The following is a 19,981-nucleotide window of genomic DNA, read 5'->3' on the forward strand; positions in this document are numbered from 1 at the left end:
AGTCCCAGAGGCTATATATGTGATAAATACCCCTGCCAGAATCCATAAAAAAAGCGGGAGAAAAGTCCGCCGGAAAAGGGGCGGGGCTATCTCCCTCAGCACACTGGCGCCATTTTTCCCTCACAGCTCCGCTGGAAGGATCGCTCCCTGGCTCTCCCCTGCAGTTTCAAGCTACAGAAGGGTAAAAAAGAGAGGGGGGGGCACTAAATTTAGGCGCAGCAATATATATTTATAAGCAGCTATAAGGGAAAACACTCAGTTATAGTGTTAATCCCTGTGTTATATAGCGCTCTGGTGTGTTCTGGCATACTCTCTCTCTGTCTCCCCAAAGGGCTTAGTGGGGTCCTGTCCTCTGTCAGAGCATTCCCGGTGTGTGTGCGGTGTGTCGGTACGGCTGTGTCGACATGTTTGATGAGGAGGCTTATGTGGAGGCGGAGCAGATGCCGATAAATGTGATGTCACCCCCTGCGGGGCCGACACCTGAGTGGATGGTTATGTGGAAGGAATTACGTGACAGTGTCGACTCTTTACATAAAAGGTTTGACGACATACCAAATATGGGACAGCCGGCTTCTCAGCCTGTGCCTGCCCAGGCGTCTCAAAAGCCATCAGGGGCTCTAAAACGCCCGCTACCTCAGATGGCAGACACAGATGTCGACACGGATACTGACTCCAGTGTCGACGACGATGAGACTAATGTAACTTCCAATAGGGCCACACATTACATGTTTGAGGCTATGAAAAATGTGTTGCACATTTCTGATGTTACCCCAGGTACCACAAAAAAGGGTATTATGTTTGGAGAGAAAAAACTACCAGTAGTTTTTCCTCCATCTGAGGAGTTAAATGAAGTGTGTGAAGAAGCGTGGGCTTCCCCCGATAAGAAACTAGTAATTTCTAAAAGGTTACTAATGACGTACCCTTTCCCGCCAGAGGATAGGTCACGTTGGGAAACATCCCCTAGGGTGGATAAAGCGCTCACACACTTGTCAAAGAAGGTGGCACTACCGTCTCCGGATACGGCCGCCCTAAAGGAACCTGCTGATAGAAAGCAGGAGGCTATCCTGAAGTCTGTATATACACACACAGGTATTATACTGAGACCAGCTATTGCTTCAGCATGGATGTGCAGTGCTGCAGCTGCGTGGTCAGATTCCCTGTCGGAAAATATTGATACCCTAGACAGGGACACTATATTGCTAACCGTAGAGCATATTAAAGACGCAATCTTATACATGAGAGATGCACAGAGGGATATTTGCCGGCTGGCATCTAAAATAAGTGCAATGTCCATTTCTGCCAGGAGAGGGTTATGGACTCGGCAGTGGACAGGTGATGCAGATTCTAAAAGGCACATGGAAGTTTTGCCTTATAAAGGTGGATCCCTGGATCTTTCAAGTAGTATCTCAGGGGTACAAGCTGGAATTCGAGACGTCTCCCCCCCGCCGTTTCCTCAAATCTGCCTTGCCAACAACTCCCTCAGGCAGGGAGGCAGTGCTAGAGGCAATTCACAAGCTGTATTCCCAGCAGGTGATAGTCAAGGTGCCCCTACTTCAACAAGGACGGGGTTACTATTCCACAATGTTTGTGGTACCGAAACCGGACGGTTCGGTGAGACCCATTTTAAATTTGAAATCCTTGAACACATATATAAAAAAATTCAAGCTCAAGATGGAATCGCTCAGGGCAGTTATTGCAAGCCTGGACGAGGGGGATTACATGGTATCACTGGACATCAAGGATGCTTACCTGCATGTCCCCATTTACCATCCTCACCAGGAGTACCTCAGATTTGTGGTACAGGATTGTCATTACCAATTCCAGACGTTGCCGTTTGGTCTATCCACGGCTCCGAGGGTCTTTACCAAGGTAATGGCTGAAATGATGATACTCCTTCGAAAGAAGGGTGTTTTAATTTTCCCGTACTTGGACGATCTCCTGATAAAGGCGAGGTCCAGGGAGCAGTTGTTAGTCGGAGTAGCACTATCTCGGGAGGTGCTACAACAGCACGGCTGGATTCTAAATATTCCAAAGTCACGGCTGGTCCCTACGACACGTCTACTGTTCCTGGGGATGGTTCTGGACACAGAACAGAAAAAAGTGTTTCTCCCGGAGGAGAAGGCCAAGGAGCTGTCATCTCTAGTCAGAGGCCTCCTAAAACCAAAACAGGTGTCGGTGCATCACTGCACGCGGATCCTGGGAAAGACGGTAGCTTCCTACGAAGCAAGTCCATTCGGCAGGTTCCATGCAAGAACCTTTCAGTGGGACCTGTTGGACAAGTGGTCCGGATCGCATCTTCAGATGCATCGGCTGATAACCCTGTCTCCACGGACCAGGGTGTCTCTGCTGTGGTGGCTGCAAAGTGCTCATCTTCAAGAAGGCCGCAGATTCGGCATACAGGACTGGGTCCTGGTGACCACGGATGCCAGCCTTCGAGGCTGGGGGGCAGTCACGCAGGGAAGAAACTTACAAGGACTATGGTCAAGTCAGGAGACTTCCCTACACATAAATATTCTGGAACTGAGGGCCATTTTCAATGCCCTAAGTCAGGCAAAACCCCTGCTTCAATACCAGCCGGTACTGATCCAGTCAGACAACATCACGGCAGTCGCCCATGTAAACCGACAGGGCGGCACGAGAAGCAGGACGGCGATGGCAGAAGCCACAAGGATTCTCCGATGGGCGGAAAATCACGTGTTAGCACTGTCAGCAGTGTTTATTCCGGGAGTGGACCAACTGGGAAGCAGACTTCCTCAGCAGGCACGACCTCCACCCGGGAGAGTGGGGACTTCATCCAGAAGTCTTCCAACTGATTGTAAACCGTTGGGAAAGGCCACAGGTGGACATGATGGCGTCCCGCCTAAACAAAAAGCTAGAAAGATATTGCGCCAGGTCAAGAGACCCGCAGGCAATAGCTGTGGACGCTCTAGTGACACCGTGGGTGTACCGGTCGGTTTATTTGTTCCCTCCTCTTCCTCTCATACCAAAGGTACTGAGGATAGTAAGGAGAAGAGGAGTAAGAACTATACTCATTGTTCCGGATTGGCCAAGAAGAGCTTGGTACCCGGAACTTCAAGAAATGATCTCAGAGGACCCATTGCCTCTGCCGCTCAGACAGGACCTGCTGCAGCAGGGGCCCTGTCTGTTCCAAGACTTACCGCGGCTGCGTTTGACGGCATGGCGGTTGAACACCGGATCCTGAAGGAAAAGGTCATTCCGGAGGAAGTCATTCCTACGCTGATTAAAGCCAGGAAAGAAGTGACCGCAAACCATTATCACCGCATATGGCGAAAATATGTTGCGTGGTGTGAGGCCAGGAAGGCCCCAACGGAGGAATTTCAGCTGGGCCATTTTCTGCACTTCCTACAGTCAGGGGTGACTATGGGCCTAAAATTGGGTTCCATTAAGGTCCAGATTTCGGCTCTATTGATTTTCTTCCAGAGAGAACTGGCTTCACTACCTGAAGTTCAGACTTTTGTTAAGGGAGTGCTGCATATTCAGCCCCCTTTTGTGCCTCCAGTGGCACCTTGGGATCTCAACGTGGTGTTGGATTTCCTAAAGGCACATTGGTTTGAGCCACTTAAAACCGTGGAATTGAAATATCTCACGTGGAAAGTGGTCATGTTGGCCTTGGCTTCGGCCAGGCGTGTATCAGAATTGGCTGCTTTGTCATGTAAAAGCCCTTATCTGATTTTCCATATGGATAGGGCAGAATTGAGGACTCGTCCCCAATTTCTCCCTAAAGTGGTATCAGCCTTTCATCTGAACCAACCTATCGTGGTGCCTGCGGCTACTAAAGACTTTGAGGCTTCCAAGTTGTTGGACGTAGTCAGGGCCCTGAAAATTTATGTTTCCAGGACAGCTGGAGTCAGAAAGACTGACTCGCTATTTATCCTGTATGCGCCCCACAAGTTGGGTGCACCTGCTTCAAAGCAGACTATTGCTCGCTGGATCTGTAGTACGATTCAGCTTGAACATTCTGCGGCTGGACTGCCGCATCCAAAATCGGTGAAAGCCCATTCCACGAGGAAGGTGGGCTCTTCTTGGGCGGCTGCCCGAGGGGTCTCGGCTCTTCAACTTTGCCGAGCAGCTACTTGGTCGGGGTCAAACACATTTGCTAAATTCTACAAGTTTGACACCCTGACTGAGGAGGACCTAGAGTTTGCCCATTCGGTGCTGCAGAGTCATCCGCACTCTCCTGCCCGTTTGGGAGCTTTGGTATAATCCCCATGGTCCTTACGGAGTCCCAGCATCCACTTAGGACGTCAGAGAAAATAAGAATTTACTCACCGTTAATTCTATTTCTCGTAGTCCGTAGTGGATGCTGGGCGCCCATCCCAAGTGCGGATTGTCTGCAATACTTGTATATAGTTATTGTTTAACTAAAGGGTTATTGTTGAGCCATCTGTTGAGAGGCTCAGTTGTTGTCATACTGTTAACTGGATATTGTATCACGAGTTATACGGTGTGATTGGTGTGGCTGGTATGAGTCTTACCCGGGATTCAAAATCCTTCCTTATTGTGTCAGCTCTTCCGGGCACAGTATCCTAACTGAAGTCTGGAGGAGGGTCATAGAGGGAGGAGCCAGTGCACACCAGTTAGACCAAAAGCTTTCTTTTAGTTGTGCCCAGTCTCCTGCGGAGCCGCTATTCCCCATGGTCCTTACGGAGTCCCAGCATCCACTACGGACTACGAGAAATAGAATTACCGGTGAGTAAATTCTTATTATTAACCGGGCACTAAAAAATATATATGCATAAGAGATTCACACTCTTACTAGAGGAAGCTCTGAGAGAACACTCGCTTCTTAAACCTTAAAACCAATAAAAACTCCCAACAGGGAAGAAAACTCCTTCTTTGATGATTTAAGATAGAAAGACATGAGAGACATCCGCAGAGCATTTATCACAGTCCTATTGTGCCTTATTCTGCATCGGTCTTCTACCGTTGACTGCCATCATGGATAACCATCATACCATCGCTTAGACTGGAGTCAAAGAAGGAGTTTTCTTCCCTGTTGGGGGTTTTTATTGGTTTTAAGGTTTAAGAAGGGAGTGTTCTCTCAGAGCTTCCTCTAGTAAGAGTGTAAATCTCTTATGCATATATGTTTTTTAGTGCACGGTTAATAAGTGTATTGTTGCAAAGTGTTACAACCCCGTTTTTTTGCACGTTTTTTTTGCACGCAGTTTGCACAATAAGCACTTTAACACTTTTTCAATTTTCATGCATGAAAGCACAAAGTCACTTTATAACTTGAAGGGCAGTTTTACTGATACGTTGTTTCAATTCCCTATCCATGTATATTTACACACAACGTCTGAACCACTGTGGAAGGAGGAGCAACACCATGAAAAGTCCTTTAAAGATATTGCTACATATCTATACTTTTCACCTATCCAGTACGCGTTATCCAGTCAGATGATCGACAGTGTTAAGGTTGACACTCATTTGGTCAACATTGACATTGTCGACATGGACTAATGGTCGACACATGAAAAGGTCGACATGAGTTTTTCACTTTTGGGGGGGGGACTTTTTCATACTTTACGATCCACGTGGACTACAATTGGGAACGGTAACCTGTGCGAGCCATACAAGGGGACACGGTGCACTAATTGGGGTTCCCCGTCACTTCATGCAGAAAACGACACCCAAAAAAAAGTTACTCATGTCGACCTTTCATATGTCGACCATTAGTCCATGTCGACCACGTCAATGTCGACCAATAATGGTCGACCTAATACGTCGACCATTCATACCGGAACCCCGGTACGCATATATTGATTGTCACTGTCGAATAAGTCACGGGAAACCCCCCCCCCTTTTTTTTTCTATGCGCTGAAGGCGCAGCTTATTTATTACTAATGAATATATGTGTGTGTGTGTGTGTGTGTGTGTGTGTATGTAGGGGTGTCGAGAACAGCAGTAGGGGATAATCTAAAGTGTGGGTGGAGTTGTCGAGGCAACCAGAGAAGGTCAGGCAGAGGGAAATCTTGAAAAAGGCCACGTTCCATATCTACCAAAGGATTATAGGCACTGGGTGATTTGTGCTATTTGAAGGATGATCGATATGAATGTTGAACGATATCGTCCAAATTGGCTTGCTATGTCTAACGATGAAATAACGAATGATGAACGACCGCTGGGACGCGCATTGTTCATCGCCTGGCCTCCACCCTAAACGATGTGAACGACATATACAGATAGATCGTGACTCTGTCTGCAACTAGATGCACCCGCCGGGAACGAATGGGATGTGCATGCGTCGTAGACGTGCATGTGACCCATTCACTTTGAATGGGAGCATCTGTGTATGCTCTGCTGCGGGCTGAGGCGCAGGCACGCCGCTTGCCTGCGATACAGCTATGCTCAATGAGGGGTGGCAGATATAACATGTGCAGAGAGAATTAGATTTGGATGGGTTATTTTGTTTCTGTGCAGGGTAAATACCGGCTGATTTATTTGTACACTGCAATTTAGATTTCAGTTTGAATACACCCCACCCAAATCTAACTCCCTCTGCACATGTTACATCTGCCCCACCTGCAGTGCACATGGTTTTGCCCAACTGCTGACAAATTTGCTGCTGCGATCAACTCAGAATTAGGCCCTAAGTCTCTTTTTCAAGGCTTGTGCTCCCCTGTGCAGTCTTGGTCTTTTTATAGCTGAAAGAGTCATGTGGTGTTTACTTTCTGTTTCCATATGCGGAAGGGACGTCATCAGTGCAGTGATCCAGGAAACTGGCTTAAAGTGTTTTAAATTTATTGTGGAACTATATGCTGATTGGATTTAAAAATTAAAAAATCCTCCCTTTTATAAATATGAAAGAGCCCTACTTTTGTTAAGGTCACGGCTGTCATGACCTCCATGACAGGAAGTCACAATACCCGCGACCGGAAGTGCCACCCCTCACACAACCACTCAGACTGTAGATTACACAGACAGACTACCCCCCCCCCAGCATGCGCCCACTCAGACTGTAGACAGATTACACACACACAGCGTAGACTCACGCTGTCCCCTCCTTCTGCCACATACAATGGATTGCAGATAGATTAACACACACAGACTCACACTGTCCCATTCCCCACACACTACACACAACTGTAGATTAATACACACTGTCACTGCAGATTATATCCTCCCACACCCAGGAAGGCACCAGTAGCAATGACAGGGTTACTAGTATTACCTGTGTCTGGTAGTGCATCCGAGGAGTGAAGTGACTCCTCGTTCAAAAGCAGCATGGCCAGCTCAGTGCCTGGGAGGAGGAGCGCACGCTGCAGCAGCTCGTATCACGGCACAGCCTCCAAAACCTCCGCCCAGGCTAGTCTGTGAGCTCTCCGTCCGTCTCATAGGGGGGAGGGCCATGATGGGGGAGATGATTCGTTGATAGCCTCCCAAACCTCCGCCCATGCTAGTATGTGAGCTCTCTGTAAGTCTTACAGGGGGAGGGCCAGGATGGGGGACGTTGAATCGCTGCGCTGTACTTTGGCAGTGGATCTGGTTGCTTGCACAAATGGGTCCTGTCAGCGCCCCCTCTGATTGGGTGCCCAGTTCACATGCCCCCTTAGCCCCACCCCCACCCACCCACCCCCCAGTTACGTCCATGGCATGCGATCAGGTCAGAATCACCCGCTTAGTACAGGAAGTCTATTCAACCAGATCCAAAACCATACAAGTATTATCAGGAGCCTCGCGGCCAAGAACATATCCCACTTGGTCTGGATGTATCAGTTGTGGGAATGAGTGGTTTAGGCGATTAGCTATTAGTTTGTCATACATTTTCTCGTACGTCCTAGAGGATGCTGGGGATGCTTCAAGAACCATGGGGTATAGACGGTATCTGCAGGAGACATGGGCACTTTAAGACTTTAAAAGAGGTGTGAACTGGCTCCTCCCTCTATGCCCCTCCTCCAGACTCCAGTTAGAGTCTGTGCCCAGTGAGAATGGATGCACACTGAGGAGCTCTCCAGAGTTTCTCAGAAAAAAGACTTATTGTTAGGTTTATTATTTTCAGGGAGACCTGCTGGCAACAGGCTCCCTGCATCGTGGGACTGAGGGGAGAGAAGCAGACCTACTTCTGTGAGTTTCAAGGCTCTGCTTCTTAGGCTACTGGACACCATTAGCTCCAGAGGGACTGATCGCTAGATACGCCTAGATGCTCGTTCCCGAAGCTGCGCCGTCACCTTCCTTGCAGAGCCAGAAGTCAGAAGCCGGGTGAGTAGAAGAAGATCAGAAGACTTCAGTGACGGCAGAAGATTTCAGTGACGGCTTTGAGGTACCGCGCAGCGGCCGCACTGCGCGCCATGCTCCCACATACACAGAGGCACTGCAGGGCACAGGGGGGGCGCCCTGGTCAGCATAAAACCTCAATAGCGGCTGGTATCAGTGTATACAGTGCCTGGGCACTAAATACAGACCCCCGCCAGTATAAATATATAAAAATAAGCGGGACTGAAGCTCGCTATTAAGGGGGCGTGGCTTAGCCCTCACAGCTCTAACCAGCGCCATTTTCTCTTCACAGCTGCAGAGACGCTGAGCCTGGCCTCCCATACAAGTAACAGGGTGCAAAACGGGGGGGGCACAGTTCATTTGGTGCTATTTTATTGATATTAAAAGCGCTAACAGGTCTGGGCAGTATATTACACGCTTCAGAACCGGGATAGGCGCTGGGTTGTGAGCTGGCAGAACTCCCTCTGTGTTTCTCTAACAGGCTTTGCTGTGGGTTTGTCCCCTATAGCCCAGTGTGTTGTGGGTGTCTGTACGCATGTGTCGACATGTCTGAGGCTGAGTGCTCTTCCCAGGAGGAGGCTGGAGTGGGGGCAGAAAAAACTGAGGGAGTGACTGTGTCGGCACTGCCGACAGCTGATTGGGTAAATATGTTGAGTGTTTTGAATGCAAATGTGGCTCGGTTGAATAAGAGATTAAATAAATCTGAGTCTCTGAACCAGACATGGAGAAAATCCATGGAGGGTGCATTGTCGCAGGTTCAGAACCCCTTGGGGTCTCAGAAGCGTTCATTTACCCAAATATCTGATACAGATACCGACACGGACTCTGATTCCAGTGTCGAATATAGTGATGCCAGATTGAATCCTAAACTGGCTAAGGACATTCAGTACATGATTGTGGTGATAAAAGACGTCTTACATATCACAGAGAACCCTGCTGTTCCTGATATTAGGGTCTGCATGTTTAAGGGAAAGAAACCTGAGGTGACATTTCCTCCCTCATGAACTGAACGCTCTTTTTGAAAAAGCTTGGGAAAATCCTGACAAGAAGTTACAGGTTCCCAAGAGAATTCCAGTAGCATATCTGTTCCCCTCTGGGGACAGGGAAAAGTGGGAGTCAAACCCCACGGTGGACAAAGCTCTATCGCGTCTGTCCAAAAAGGTGGCGCTTCCGTCTCCTGACACGGCAGCCCTAAAGGATCCTGCGGATTGTAAGCAGGAAAATACGTTGAAATTCATTTTTGTCACTACAGGTACGCTGCTCAGGCCGGCCGTTGCATCGGCATGGGTGAGTAGCGCTATTGAAAAGTGGGCAGATAACTTGTCATCTGATATAGATTCCCTGGACAAGGATAGCGTGCTGTTGACACTGGGTCATATCAGGGACACTGCAGCTTATCTAAAGGAAGCTGCGAGGGATATTGGCCTTTTTGGATCAAGGGCCAATGCCATGGCAGTCTCAGCTAGAAGAGCATTGTGGATTCATCAATGGAATGCGGATACTGACTCTAAGAAGACTATGGAGTCTCTGCCGTTTAATGGTAGTGTCTTGTTTGGTGACGGCCTCGCTGACCTGGTATCTACGGCTACCGCGGGTAAGTAATCGTTCCTACCTTATGTTCCTGCACAACAAAAGAAAACGCCCCACTATCAGATGCAGTCCTCTCGGCCCAATAAATACAAGAAAGGTCGAGGGTCTTCCTTCCTTGCCACGAGAGGGAGAGGAAGGGGAAAAAGGTCACAGGCTGTGGCAAGTTCCCAGGAGCAGAAGTCCTCCACGGCTTCTGCCAAATCCACCGCATGACGCTGGGGCTCCTCTGCGGGAGTCCGCGCCGGTGGGGGCACGTCTTCAACTCTTCAGTCAGGTCTGGGTTCGCTCGTCCCTGGATCCTTGGGTATAAGAAATAGTAGCCCAAGGGTACAAATTGGAGTTTCAAGATGTGCCCCCTCACCGATTTTTCAAATCGGCCTTGCCAGCTTCTCTTCCAAAAAGGGAGGTAGTATGCGCTGCAATACTAAAGCTGTGTCAAAATCAGGTCATTGTCATGGTACCCCCGTCACAACAGGGGGAAGGCTTTTATTCGAGCCTGTTCGTGGTCCCGAAGCCGGATGGCTCGGTCAGACAGATTCTGAACCTAAAATCCCTCAATTTCTATCTAAAAAAATTCAAATTCAAGATGGAATCTCTCCGAGCTGTGATCTCCAGTCTGGAGGAGGGGGATTTTATGGTGTCGGTCGACATAAAGGATGCCTACTTACACGTCCCCATATGTCCTCCACATCAAGCTTATCTGAGGTTTGCTGTTCAGGATTGTCATTACCAATTTCAGACGTTGCCATTTGGTCTATCCACGGCTCCGAGGATTTTCACCAAGGTGATGGCGGAAATGATGGTTCTCCTGCGCAAGCAGGGAGTCACAATTATCCCGTACTTGGACGATCTCCTGATAAAGGCGAGATCCAAGGAGCAATTACTGAAAAACGTTACGCTCTCCCTGACAATTCTGCAACAACACGGTTGGCTCCTAAATTTGCCAAAATCACAGTTGCTTCCGACAACACGGCTGTCGTTCTTGGGTATGATTCTGGATACAGAATTACAGAGCGTTTTTCTTCCAGTGGAAAAGGCTCTGGAAATACAGAACATGGTAAAACAGATTCTGAAACCGGCAAGGGTGTTGATTCTTCAATGAACTCGGTTGCTGGGGAAGATGGTGGCGGCCTACGAGGCCATTCGGTTTGGCAGGTTCCATGCCAGAGTGTTTCAGTGGTACCTGTTGGACAAGTGGTCCGGGTCTCACCTGCACATGCACCGGAGAATAATCCTATCTTCCAGGACCAGAATCTCTCTCCTGTGGTGGCTGCACAGTTCTCACCTCCTAGAGGGACGCAGGTTCGGGATTCAGGATTGGATCCTGGTGACCAGAGATGCAAGTCTCCGAGGCTGGGGAGCAGTCACACAGGGGAAAAATTTCCAGGGAAAATGGTCAAGCCAGGACGCTTGTCTGCATATAAACATTCTGGAATTACGGGCCATTTACAACGCCTTCGGCAAGCGCAACATCTTCTTCGCGGTCTGCCCGTCTTGATTCAGTCAGACAACATAACAGCAGTGGCGTACATAAAAGAGCAGAGCAGCAATGGCGGAGGCCACAAAAGTTCTTCGCTGGGCGGAAACTCATGCAGGCGCTCTGTCAGCAGTCTTCATTCTAGGAGTGGACAACTGGGAAGCAGACTTCCTCAGCAGACACGATCTCCATCCAGGAGAGTGGGGTCTTCATCAAGAGGTCTTTGCAGAAGTGACAAGTCATTGGGGAATTCCTCAAATAGACATGATGGCATCTCGCCTCAACAAGAAACTTTAGAGAGATTGTTCCAGGTCGAGGGACCCTCAAGCAATAGCGGTGGACGCCCTAGTGACACCATGGGTGTTTCAGTCGGTCTGTGAGTTCCCTCCACTTCATCTCATTCCAAGGGTGATAAGGATCATAAGAAGAACAAGGGTTCAGGCGATACTCATTGTTCCAGACTGGCCAAGGAGGACCTGGTATCCCGATCTTTAAGAGTTACTCATAGAAGACCCCTGGCCTCTTCCTCTACGAGAGGACCTGTTACAGCAAGGACCGTACGTGTATCAAGACTTACCGCGGCTGCGTTTGACGGCATGGCGGTTGAACGCAAATTCCTAGCCCGAAAAGGCATTCCCAGTGAAGTAATTCCCACACTACTTCAGGCTAGAAAGGAAGTAACGGCGAAGCATTACCACCGTATTTGGAGGAAATATGTGTCATGGTGTAAATCCAAGAAGGCTCCTACGGAGGAATTTCAGCTGGGGCGTTTGCTCCATTTTTTGCAAGCAGGTGTGGATGCGGGCCTGAAGTTGGGCTCAATTAAAGTACAAATTTCGGCCTTATCAATTTTCTTTCAGAAAGAATTTGATTTGCCTTCCTTCCAGAAGTTCAGACCTTTGTGAAAGGCGTGCTACACATCCAACCTCCCTTTGTGCCCCCAGTGGCACCATGGGATCTTAATGTGGTGTTGCAGTTCCTGCAATCTCATTGGTTTGAACCTTTGCGTAAGGATGAGTTAAATTTCCTTACTTGGAAAGTAGTCATGTTGTTGGCCTTGGCTTCCGCAAGGCGGGTATCTGAATTGGCGGCTTTGTCTCACAAAAGCCCCTATTTAATCTTCCATGCTGATAGAGCGGAGTTGAGAACTCGTCAGCAATTTCTGCCAAAAGTGGTTTCATCGTTTCACGTAAACCAGCCTATTGTGGTGCCAGTGGCTACTGACGCCTTGGCGGAATTGAAGTCTCTTGATGTGGTCAGAGCTTTGAAAATCTATGTCGCCAGAACGGCTCAAATTAGGAAAACAGAAGCTCTGTTTGTCCTGTGGGCTTCCAAGCAGACTATTGCACGCTGGATCTGTAATACGATTCAACAAGCTCATTCTACGGCAGGATTGCAGTTACCGAAATCTGTGAAGGCCCATTCTACCAGGAAGGTGGGCTCATCCTGGGCGTCTGCCCGAGGGGTCTCGGCATTTCAGCTTTGCCGAGCTGCTACTTGGTCAGGATCAAACACTTTTTTGCGAAGTTTTACAAGTTTGATACCCTGGCTGATGAGGACCTCTTGTTTGGTCAATCGGTGCTGCAGAGTCATCCGCACTTTCCCGCCCGTTCTAGAGCTTTGGTATAAACCCCATGGTTCTTGAAGCATCCCCAGCATCCTCTAGGACGTATGAGAAAATAGGATTTTAATACCTACTGGTAAATCCTTTTCTCTAAGTCCGTAGAGGATGCTGGGGGCCCGTCCCAGTGCGGGCTGTATCTGCAGTTATTGGTTATGGTTACACACATGTTGTGTTGAGTTCAGTCAGTCTGTGGCTGATGTTAGTCATGCCGTTGCATGCGTTGTTGTTGACTGCCATGTTGTACGGCGTGTTTGAGGTGTGAGCTGGTATGCATCTCACCTTAGTTTAAAAAAATTAAATAAATCCTTTTCCTCGAAATGTCCGTCTCCCTGGGCACAGTTCCTATACCTGGAGTCTGGAGGAGGGGCATAGAGGGAGGAGCCAGTTCACACCCCTTTTAAAGTCTTAAAGTGCCCATGTCTCCTGCGGATCCCGTCTATACCCCATGGTTCTTGAAGCGTCCCCAGCATCCTCTACGGACTAAGAGAAAAGGATTTACCGGTAGGTATTAAAATCCTATTTTTAAATCTGTATTAAGGGGAGCTATAGGTCGCTAATGCAGGTTTGTTTTTCTTGTGTATAACCGAGAACAACATATTGGAATCCAATAAGGACGTTCAGCAATGGCTACAAATTATTATATATGTGTTGCTGCTGGATGGATTAATCTTCTGTTAAATGATCAATGATCATTTTGTTTTATAAATATATTCTGTCATTTGTTTTTCTTTTAAATAAGCAGACCTTCTTTAGATGAAAGAGGTAAACCCTAGGCACTGAACAGAGCACAATCAAGGTGTGCAGAGGAAAAATGTACATTGAATAGAGTCAGTGATTCAATGGACTACAATATGTAATTGGTATCTAGTGACTGACTGACTGACTGAATCAATGCAATGCTGCCAGTCGATACGGTAAAGTTACCCATAAATAAAGTACAACAGCAGAAAGTAGAGATTGCAGTGCATTGAACCCTAAGAAGTACCTAAATAATCTAAATTAAATGCCTAAATTGAAATATTCAGCAGCTAATTAATATATCTCAAGTAATAATCCTAAAAATGAATACGCATATAAATATTATATAAGTGAATAAAGTTGTGACGCATAGATCACAATGTAATCAGTCACGAGGAGCATGTATGCAAGTTCGGATATAAAGAGCTAATAAAAAAAAAAAATTTTTTAAAAAAAGCACACAAACTATAAATGTATATAACCGGTAGTTAAATAGTTACTATTTGGTAGGAAATAATGGGGCTCCATGAGGGTGCAGAAACTCCAACTAGGAATGAGATTGAATAATGACCAGATCTGATTTTGGGTATGGGATCCTTCCTGGACGACCATTTGCGGCACAATAAGAAATTTGAATGTGTGATGGCATCTTGACTGCAGCCTGTGCTGACCCATGTGTGGGAGGTAGGCATCACCATGGAAAACCAGAGGGCCTTTAGTGTAAGGTGCCATAATTGTTCTAGAGGAAAATCCTGCTAGATCTCTCCTTGCTGATTTTGGATATAGTGACCCCCATTATCTGATCTGTGATGTCTGTCATATAGGACTCCATGATGTCTGTATATCTAAAATGTCTACTTTATATATTGTAAGAATTCCAGATAACACAGTCCCACAATTTATATTAACTGCATAAAGTGCCCGAATCTGCAATGGAATGAATAGATGATATTTCACATATTGCTTCGTGCATATATAAATAAAAATTACTACACAAATAGGACTCAAAACAAATCCACTTTGCTCTGCCCATAATCTTCCCTTGACTCTGGACAGTTATAGGTTGACATATTATGTTCCTGTAATAAGATAAATATGGTGCTAAGAAGGCACATGATTAATCTTGTCAGTGATGGAAAATACATTAATCCTCCATTTGCTTTTTAGCCATCGAAGATGTGACTGTGAAAATGAACAATCTGGAATCCAGTAATGTGACCGTTCCTCTGGTACGATTAAATGTCAACGTAAATGTGAGCAAGCAGGTACCGGGGGCTCCTCACGATGTCCCCCCTCTTACAGACCCTAATGGGCATCGGTAGGATCTTTTGGTTTCCATCTTGCCTAACTAGTCTCTGCGTAGATAGGTCATTTCCTAATTTCAGTGACCTGTTTGTGCAGCAGAATGCTGTGCAAGAATAATTGTACAATAGGCTGGACTGATGCTCCACGTGCTAAGGCTGTGTGCACTTGGGCATCTATGAACCGCTTCAATGTATTTAGCTCTTGTCTAGAATTCTGTAGGGTGGGAGAAATAAACTTGTTTACGTAAATATTTGTGTCCATTTATTTGACCTTACCCCCAGCCTTGCATTTTTTTTTTATAGGAGGAGTCTGTAAAGCTGATAGAGAAGTGTCTGAATAACATGATTGACCCTCCAGTGTCTGCTCCGCTCTGGCTGCCAACTGATATAAAGAGCAACATACTGAAAGCTCAAGTGGAAGCAAACCAGAAGGTGAGGTATTGTGACTCTGAATGTCTCCGTGACTAAGCAGAATGAGCATGTGGTAATTTCTTCTGTTCCTCAGCACTGCTAGAGTTATTCTCGTCTGCCACCTGGGTATTTGGCAGTAATGACAGTGTAACTTGGGTATTATGTTACACTGTCACCTGCTTATATGAAGTATTTGTGTAACCTCATTCTGTTACACTGTAATCCGGATAAAAGTAACATAGTATTTGAGGTTGAATAGAGGCAAATTGCCTATCGTGTTCAACCTGTTTTAAGTTGTGATGATTCTACATACTTGCTAAATAATGTTTTAGGACTAGTTAGCTACTATAACTCATGTTACCCCCGGATTAACCACGTTGATATTTTAAGTATTATAACCTTGGATAGCTTTTTCATTCAGAAATGTATCCATTCCTTTTTTAAATCCAATTACAGAGTCCGCCATTACCACCTTCCCTGGCCAAGGAGTATATTATGTGCTACTAGGGTATATTTCTACATTTTTACAAATGCTTTATTTGCCGTTTACAGAGTCCAAAAGCAGATCTGCCGATTAATGATCAGAGTTTGGTTGTTGAAGACACATCTACCAGGCAAGCATCTCTATGAACTTCTTATCTCTTTGCTCATACATACAGTAGGTTTATATCTAATCTTCATTTTATAGGAGCATATCTGTGAAATTGAGCTCGCTAATGCAGGAATGTCCGGAATTCAAAGATCCGCAGCCTCCCGTACAGTGCTTGTTCTTAACGTAATGCTCACCATGCACTTGGTTGGCAATGCCTTCTCTGCCTTTACCCAATAAATACTCTGCTGGCACATGTTGACTACCCTTGTCCTGCACACAGGTGGCACTGATGCGGGCACTCCACTAAACGATCATTCATCCCAGTGCTCTGGTTCACATGAACACTGCTGGATGTGCCCCACTAGGAGTTGAAATATAAGTAATTGGCAAAAGAAAAATTGCGAAAGCTGCTATGTCTGCTTGTTTTGAGATTAGTCATAAGGGTACAGCTATGGAAGAAACCATCAAGCATAAAGGGATGTGTGACGTGTGTACTGGTCAGGAAAAAGGAAAATAGGGCAGTCCATGGATATTGGGATACTGCGTAGTATTACATCATGTGTTTTTAAAGCATTTTTATAGGAGCGGTTTTGGTGACACAGGGCCGTGTGGATACATCTTTCCCAGCATTAGAATAATGATGGTAACAACTTTTTCATTGACAGACCGTTCCTAGGCGTCACTATGTCTAAAGTTGGAGGAGCATTATTGCAAAGTTGCTTTCATTCCCACCGCTGCCAGAAATTTTAGGAGTTTATTGTCTGCTGGGACCTCAAGTAGCATATGTAGATAATATTCTTATTATTATTACTGCTAACAGTTAGTTATTTTTATATTTCTCTGGCAGGGTCCACAGGTTATACACAAGATAGCAATGGGATATGATGGAGCAACAGCGGATGGGCACCAAACGATCAAAAGCTTTCTGGCCTCCCAGGATGCAACGGGCCTGTCCATATATCCCGCCCACTGGCTTAGGCACATCAGTTTTTTGTTTGGTGCAGCAGGAGCTGCACCATGGTCAGAGGGCTGCTGTTTCCTTAGCAGCCCCAAGCTTTCTTATTTTATTTTTCTCTATCGTCCTAGTGGATGCTGGGGTTCCTGAAAGGACCATGGGGAATAGCGGCTCCGCAGGAGACAGGGCACAAAAAGCAAAGCCTTAGGATCAGGTGGTGTGCACTGGCTCCTCCCCCCATGACCCTCCTCCAAGCCAGCCAGTTAGATTTTGTGCCCGGCCGAGAAGGGTGCAATCTAGGTGGCTCTCCTAAAGAGCTGCTTAGGAAAGTTTAGCTTAGGTTTTTTATTTTACAGTGAGTCCTGCTGGCAACAGGATCACTGCAACGAGGGACTTAGGGGAGAAGAAGTGAACTCACCTGCGTGCAGGATGGATTGGCTTCTTGGCTACTGGACATCAGCTCCAGAGGGACGATCACAGGTACAGCCTGGATGGTCACCGGAGCCTTGCCGCCGGCCCCCTTGCAGATGCTGAAGTGAGAAGAGGTCCAGAATCGGCGGCAGAAGACTCCTCAGTCTTCTAAAGGTAGCGCACAGCACTGCAGCTGTGCGCCATTTTCCTCTCAGCACACTTCACACGGCAGTCACTGAGGGTGCAGGGCGCTGGGAGGGGGGCGCCCTGGGAGGCAAATGAATACCTATTTTGGCTAAAAATACCTCACATATAGCCTCCGGAGGCTATATGGAGATATTTAACCCCTGCCAGAATCCGTTAAGAGCGGGAGACGAGGCCGCCGAAAAAGGGGCGGGGCCTATCTCCTCAGCACACAGCGCCATTTTCCCTCACAGAAAGGCTGGAGGGAAGGCTCCCAGGCTCTCCCCTGCACTGCACTACAGAAACAGGGTTAAAACAGAGAGGGGGGGCACTAATTTGGCGATATGCTTATATATATATTAAGATGCTATAAGGGAAAACACTTATATAAGGTTGTCCCTATATAATTATAGCGTTTTTGGTGTGTGCTGGCAAACTCTCCCTCTGTCTCTCCAAAGGGCTAGTGGGTCCTGTCCTCTATCAGAGCATTCCCTGTGTGTGTGCTGTGTGTCGGTACGTGTGTGTCGACAGGTAGGAGGACGATGTTGGTGAGGAGGCGGAGCAATTGCCTGTAATGGTGATGTCACTCTCTAGGGAGTCGACACCGGAATGGATGGCTTATTTAGGACGCCCGTTTACTTTAGTCGGTCGACACAGACACAGACAGGGACACTGAATCCAGTGTCGACTGTGAATAAACAAACGTATTCCTTATTAGGGCCACACGTTAAAGGCAATGAAGGAGGTGTTACGTATTTCTGATACTACAAGTACCACAAAAGAGGGTATTATGTGGGATGTGAAAAAACTACCATAGTTTTTCCTGAATCAGATAAATTAAATAAAGTGTGTGATGATGCGTGGGTTCCCCCCGATAGAAAATTATGGGCGGTATACCCTTTCCCGCCAGAAGTTAGGGCGCGTTGGGAAACACCCCTTAAGGTGGATAAGGCGCTCACACGCTTATCAAAACAAGTGGCGGTACCGTCTATAGATAGGGCCGTCCTCAAGGACCAGCTGACAAGGCTGGAAAATATAATAAAAAGTATATACACACATACTGGTGTTATACTGCGGCCAGCGATCGCCTCAGCCTGGATGTGCAGAGCTAGGGTGGCTTGGTCGGATTCCCTGACTAAAAATATTGATAGCCTTGACAGGGACAGTATTTTATTGACTATAGAGCATTTCTATATATGCGAGATGCACAGAGGGATGTTTGCACTCTGGCATCATGAATAAACGCGATGTCCATAACTGCCAGAAGATGTTATGGACACGACAGTGGTCAGGTGATGCAGATTCCAAACGGCACAGTATGGCCGTATAAAGGAAGAGGACTTGTTTGGGGTCGGTCCATCGGACCTGGTGGTCACGGCAACTGCTGGAAAATCCACCGTTTTTTACCCTAAGTCACATCTCTGCAGAAAAAGACACCGTCTTTTCAGCCTCAGTCCTCTCGTCCCTATAAGATCATATCTGCCCAGGGATAGAGGAAAGGGAAGAAGACTGCAACAGGCAGCCTATTCCCAGGAACAGAAGCGTTCCACCGCGTCTGACAAGTTCTCAGCATGGCGCTGAGACCGTACAGGACCCCTGGATCCTACAAGTAGTATCCCGGGGGTACAGATGGGAATGTCGAGACGTTTCCCCTTCGCAGGCTCCTGAAGTCTGCTTTACCAAGTCTCCCTCCGACAAGGAGGTAGTATGGGAAAAAATTCACAAGCTGTGTTCCCAGCAGGTGACAATTAAATTACCCCTCCTACTACAGAAAAGGGGTATTATTCCACACTATATTGTGGTACTGAAGCCAGAAGGCTAGGTGAGACTTATTCTAAAAAATTTTTTTTGAACACTTACAAAGGTTCAAATTAAGATGAAGTCACTCAGAGCAGTGATAACGAACCAGGAAGAAGGGGACTATATAGTGTCCCGGGACATCAGGGATGCTTACCTCTATGTCCCAAATTTGCCCTTCTCACTAAGGGTACCTCAGGTTCGTGGTGCAGAACTGTCACTATCAGTTTCAGACGCTGCCGTTTGGATTGTCCACGGCACCCCGGGGTCTTTACCAAGGTAATGGCCGAATTGATGATTCTTCTTCGAAGAAAAGGCGTCTTAATTATCCCTTACTTGGACGATCTCCTGATAGGGGCATAGTCCAGGGAACAGTTGGAGGTCGGAGTAGCACTATCTCGGATACTGCTACAATCAGCACGGGTGGATTCTAAATATTCCAAAATCGCAGCTGATCCCGACGACACGTCTGCTGTGCCTAGGGATGATTCTGGACACAGTCCAGAAAAAGGTGTTTCTCCCGGAAGAGAAAGCCAGGGAGTTATCCGAGCAAGTCAGGAACCTCCTAAAAACAGTGCATCATTGCACAAGGGTCCTGGTAAAAATGGTGGCTTCCTACGAAGCAATTCCATTCGGCAGATTTCACGTAAGAACTTTTCAGTGG

The 19,981-nt window shown here is 47.1% G+C and overlaps 1 protein-coding gene across 2 annotated transcripts in view; it reads left to right on the forward strand.

Moving 5' to 3' along the window:
* EPB41L5 (erythrocyte membrane protein band 4.1 like 5) overlaps positions 1-19,981 on the forward strand; it is a 562,556-nt gene that overhangs the window by 424,818 nt on the left and 117,757 nt on the right. For both annotated transcript variants that reach the window (XM_063933986.1, XM_063933985.1), the window contains exons 18-20: positions 14,832-14,893; positions 15,272-15,400; positions 15,932-15,993. In XM_063933986.1, coding sequence (XP_063790056.1) covers positions 14,832-14,893; positions 15,272-15,400; positions 15,932-15,993 — 253 coding nt within the window. The remainder of the gene's footprint in view (positions 1-14,831; positions 14,894-15,271; positions 15,401-15,931; positions 15,994-19,981) is intronic.

Source organism: Pseudophryne corroboree, chromosome 7 (assembly GCF_028390025.1).
Source record: "Pseudophryne corroboree isolate aPseCor3 chromosome 7, aPseCor3.hap2, whole genome shotgun sequence".
Classification (NCBI taxonomy): Eukaryota; Metazoa; Chordata; class Amphibia; order Anura; family Myobatrachidae; genus Pseudophryne; species Pseudophryne corroboree.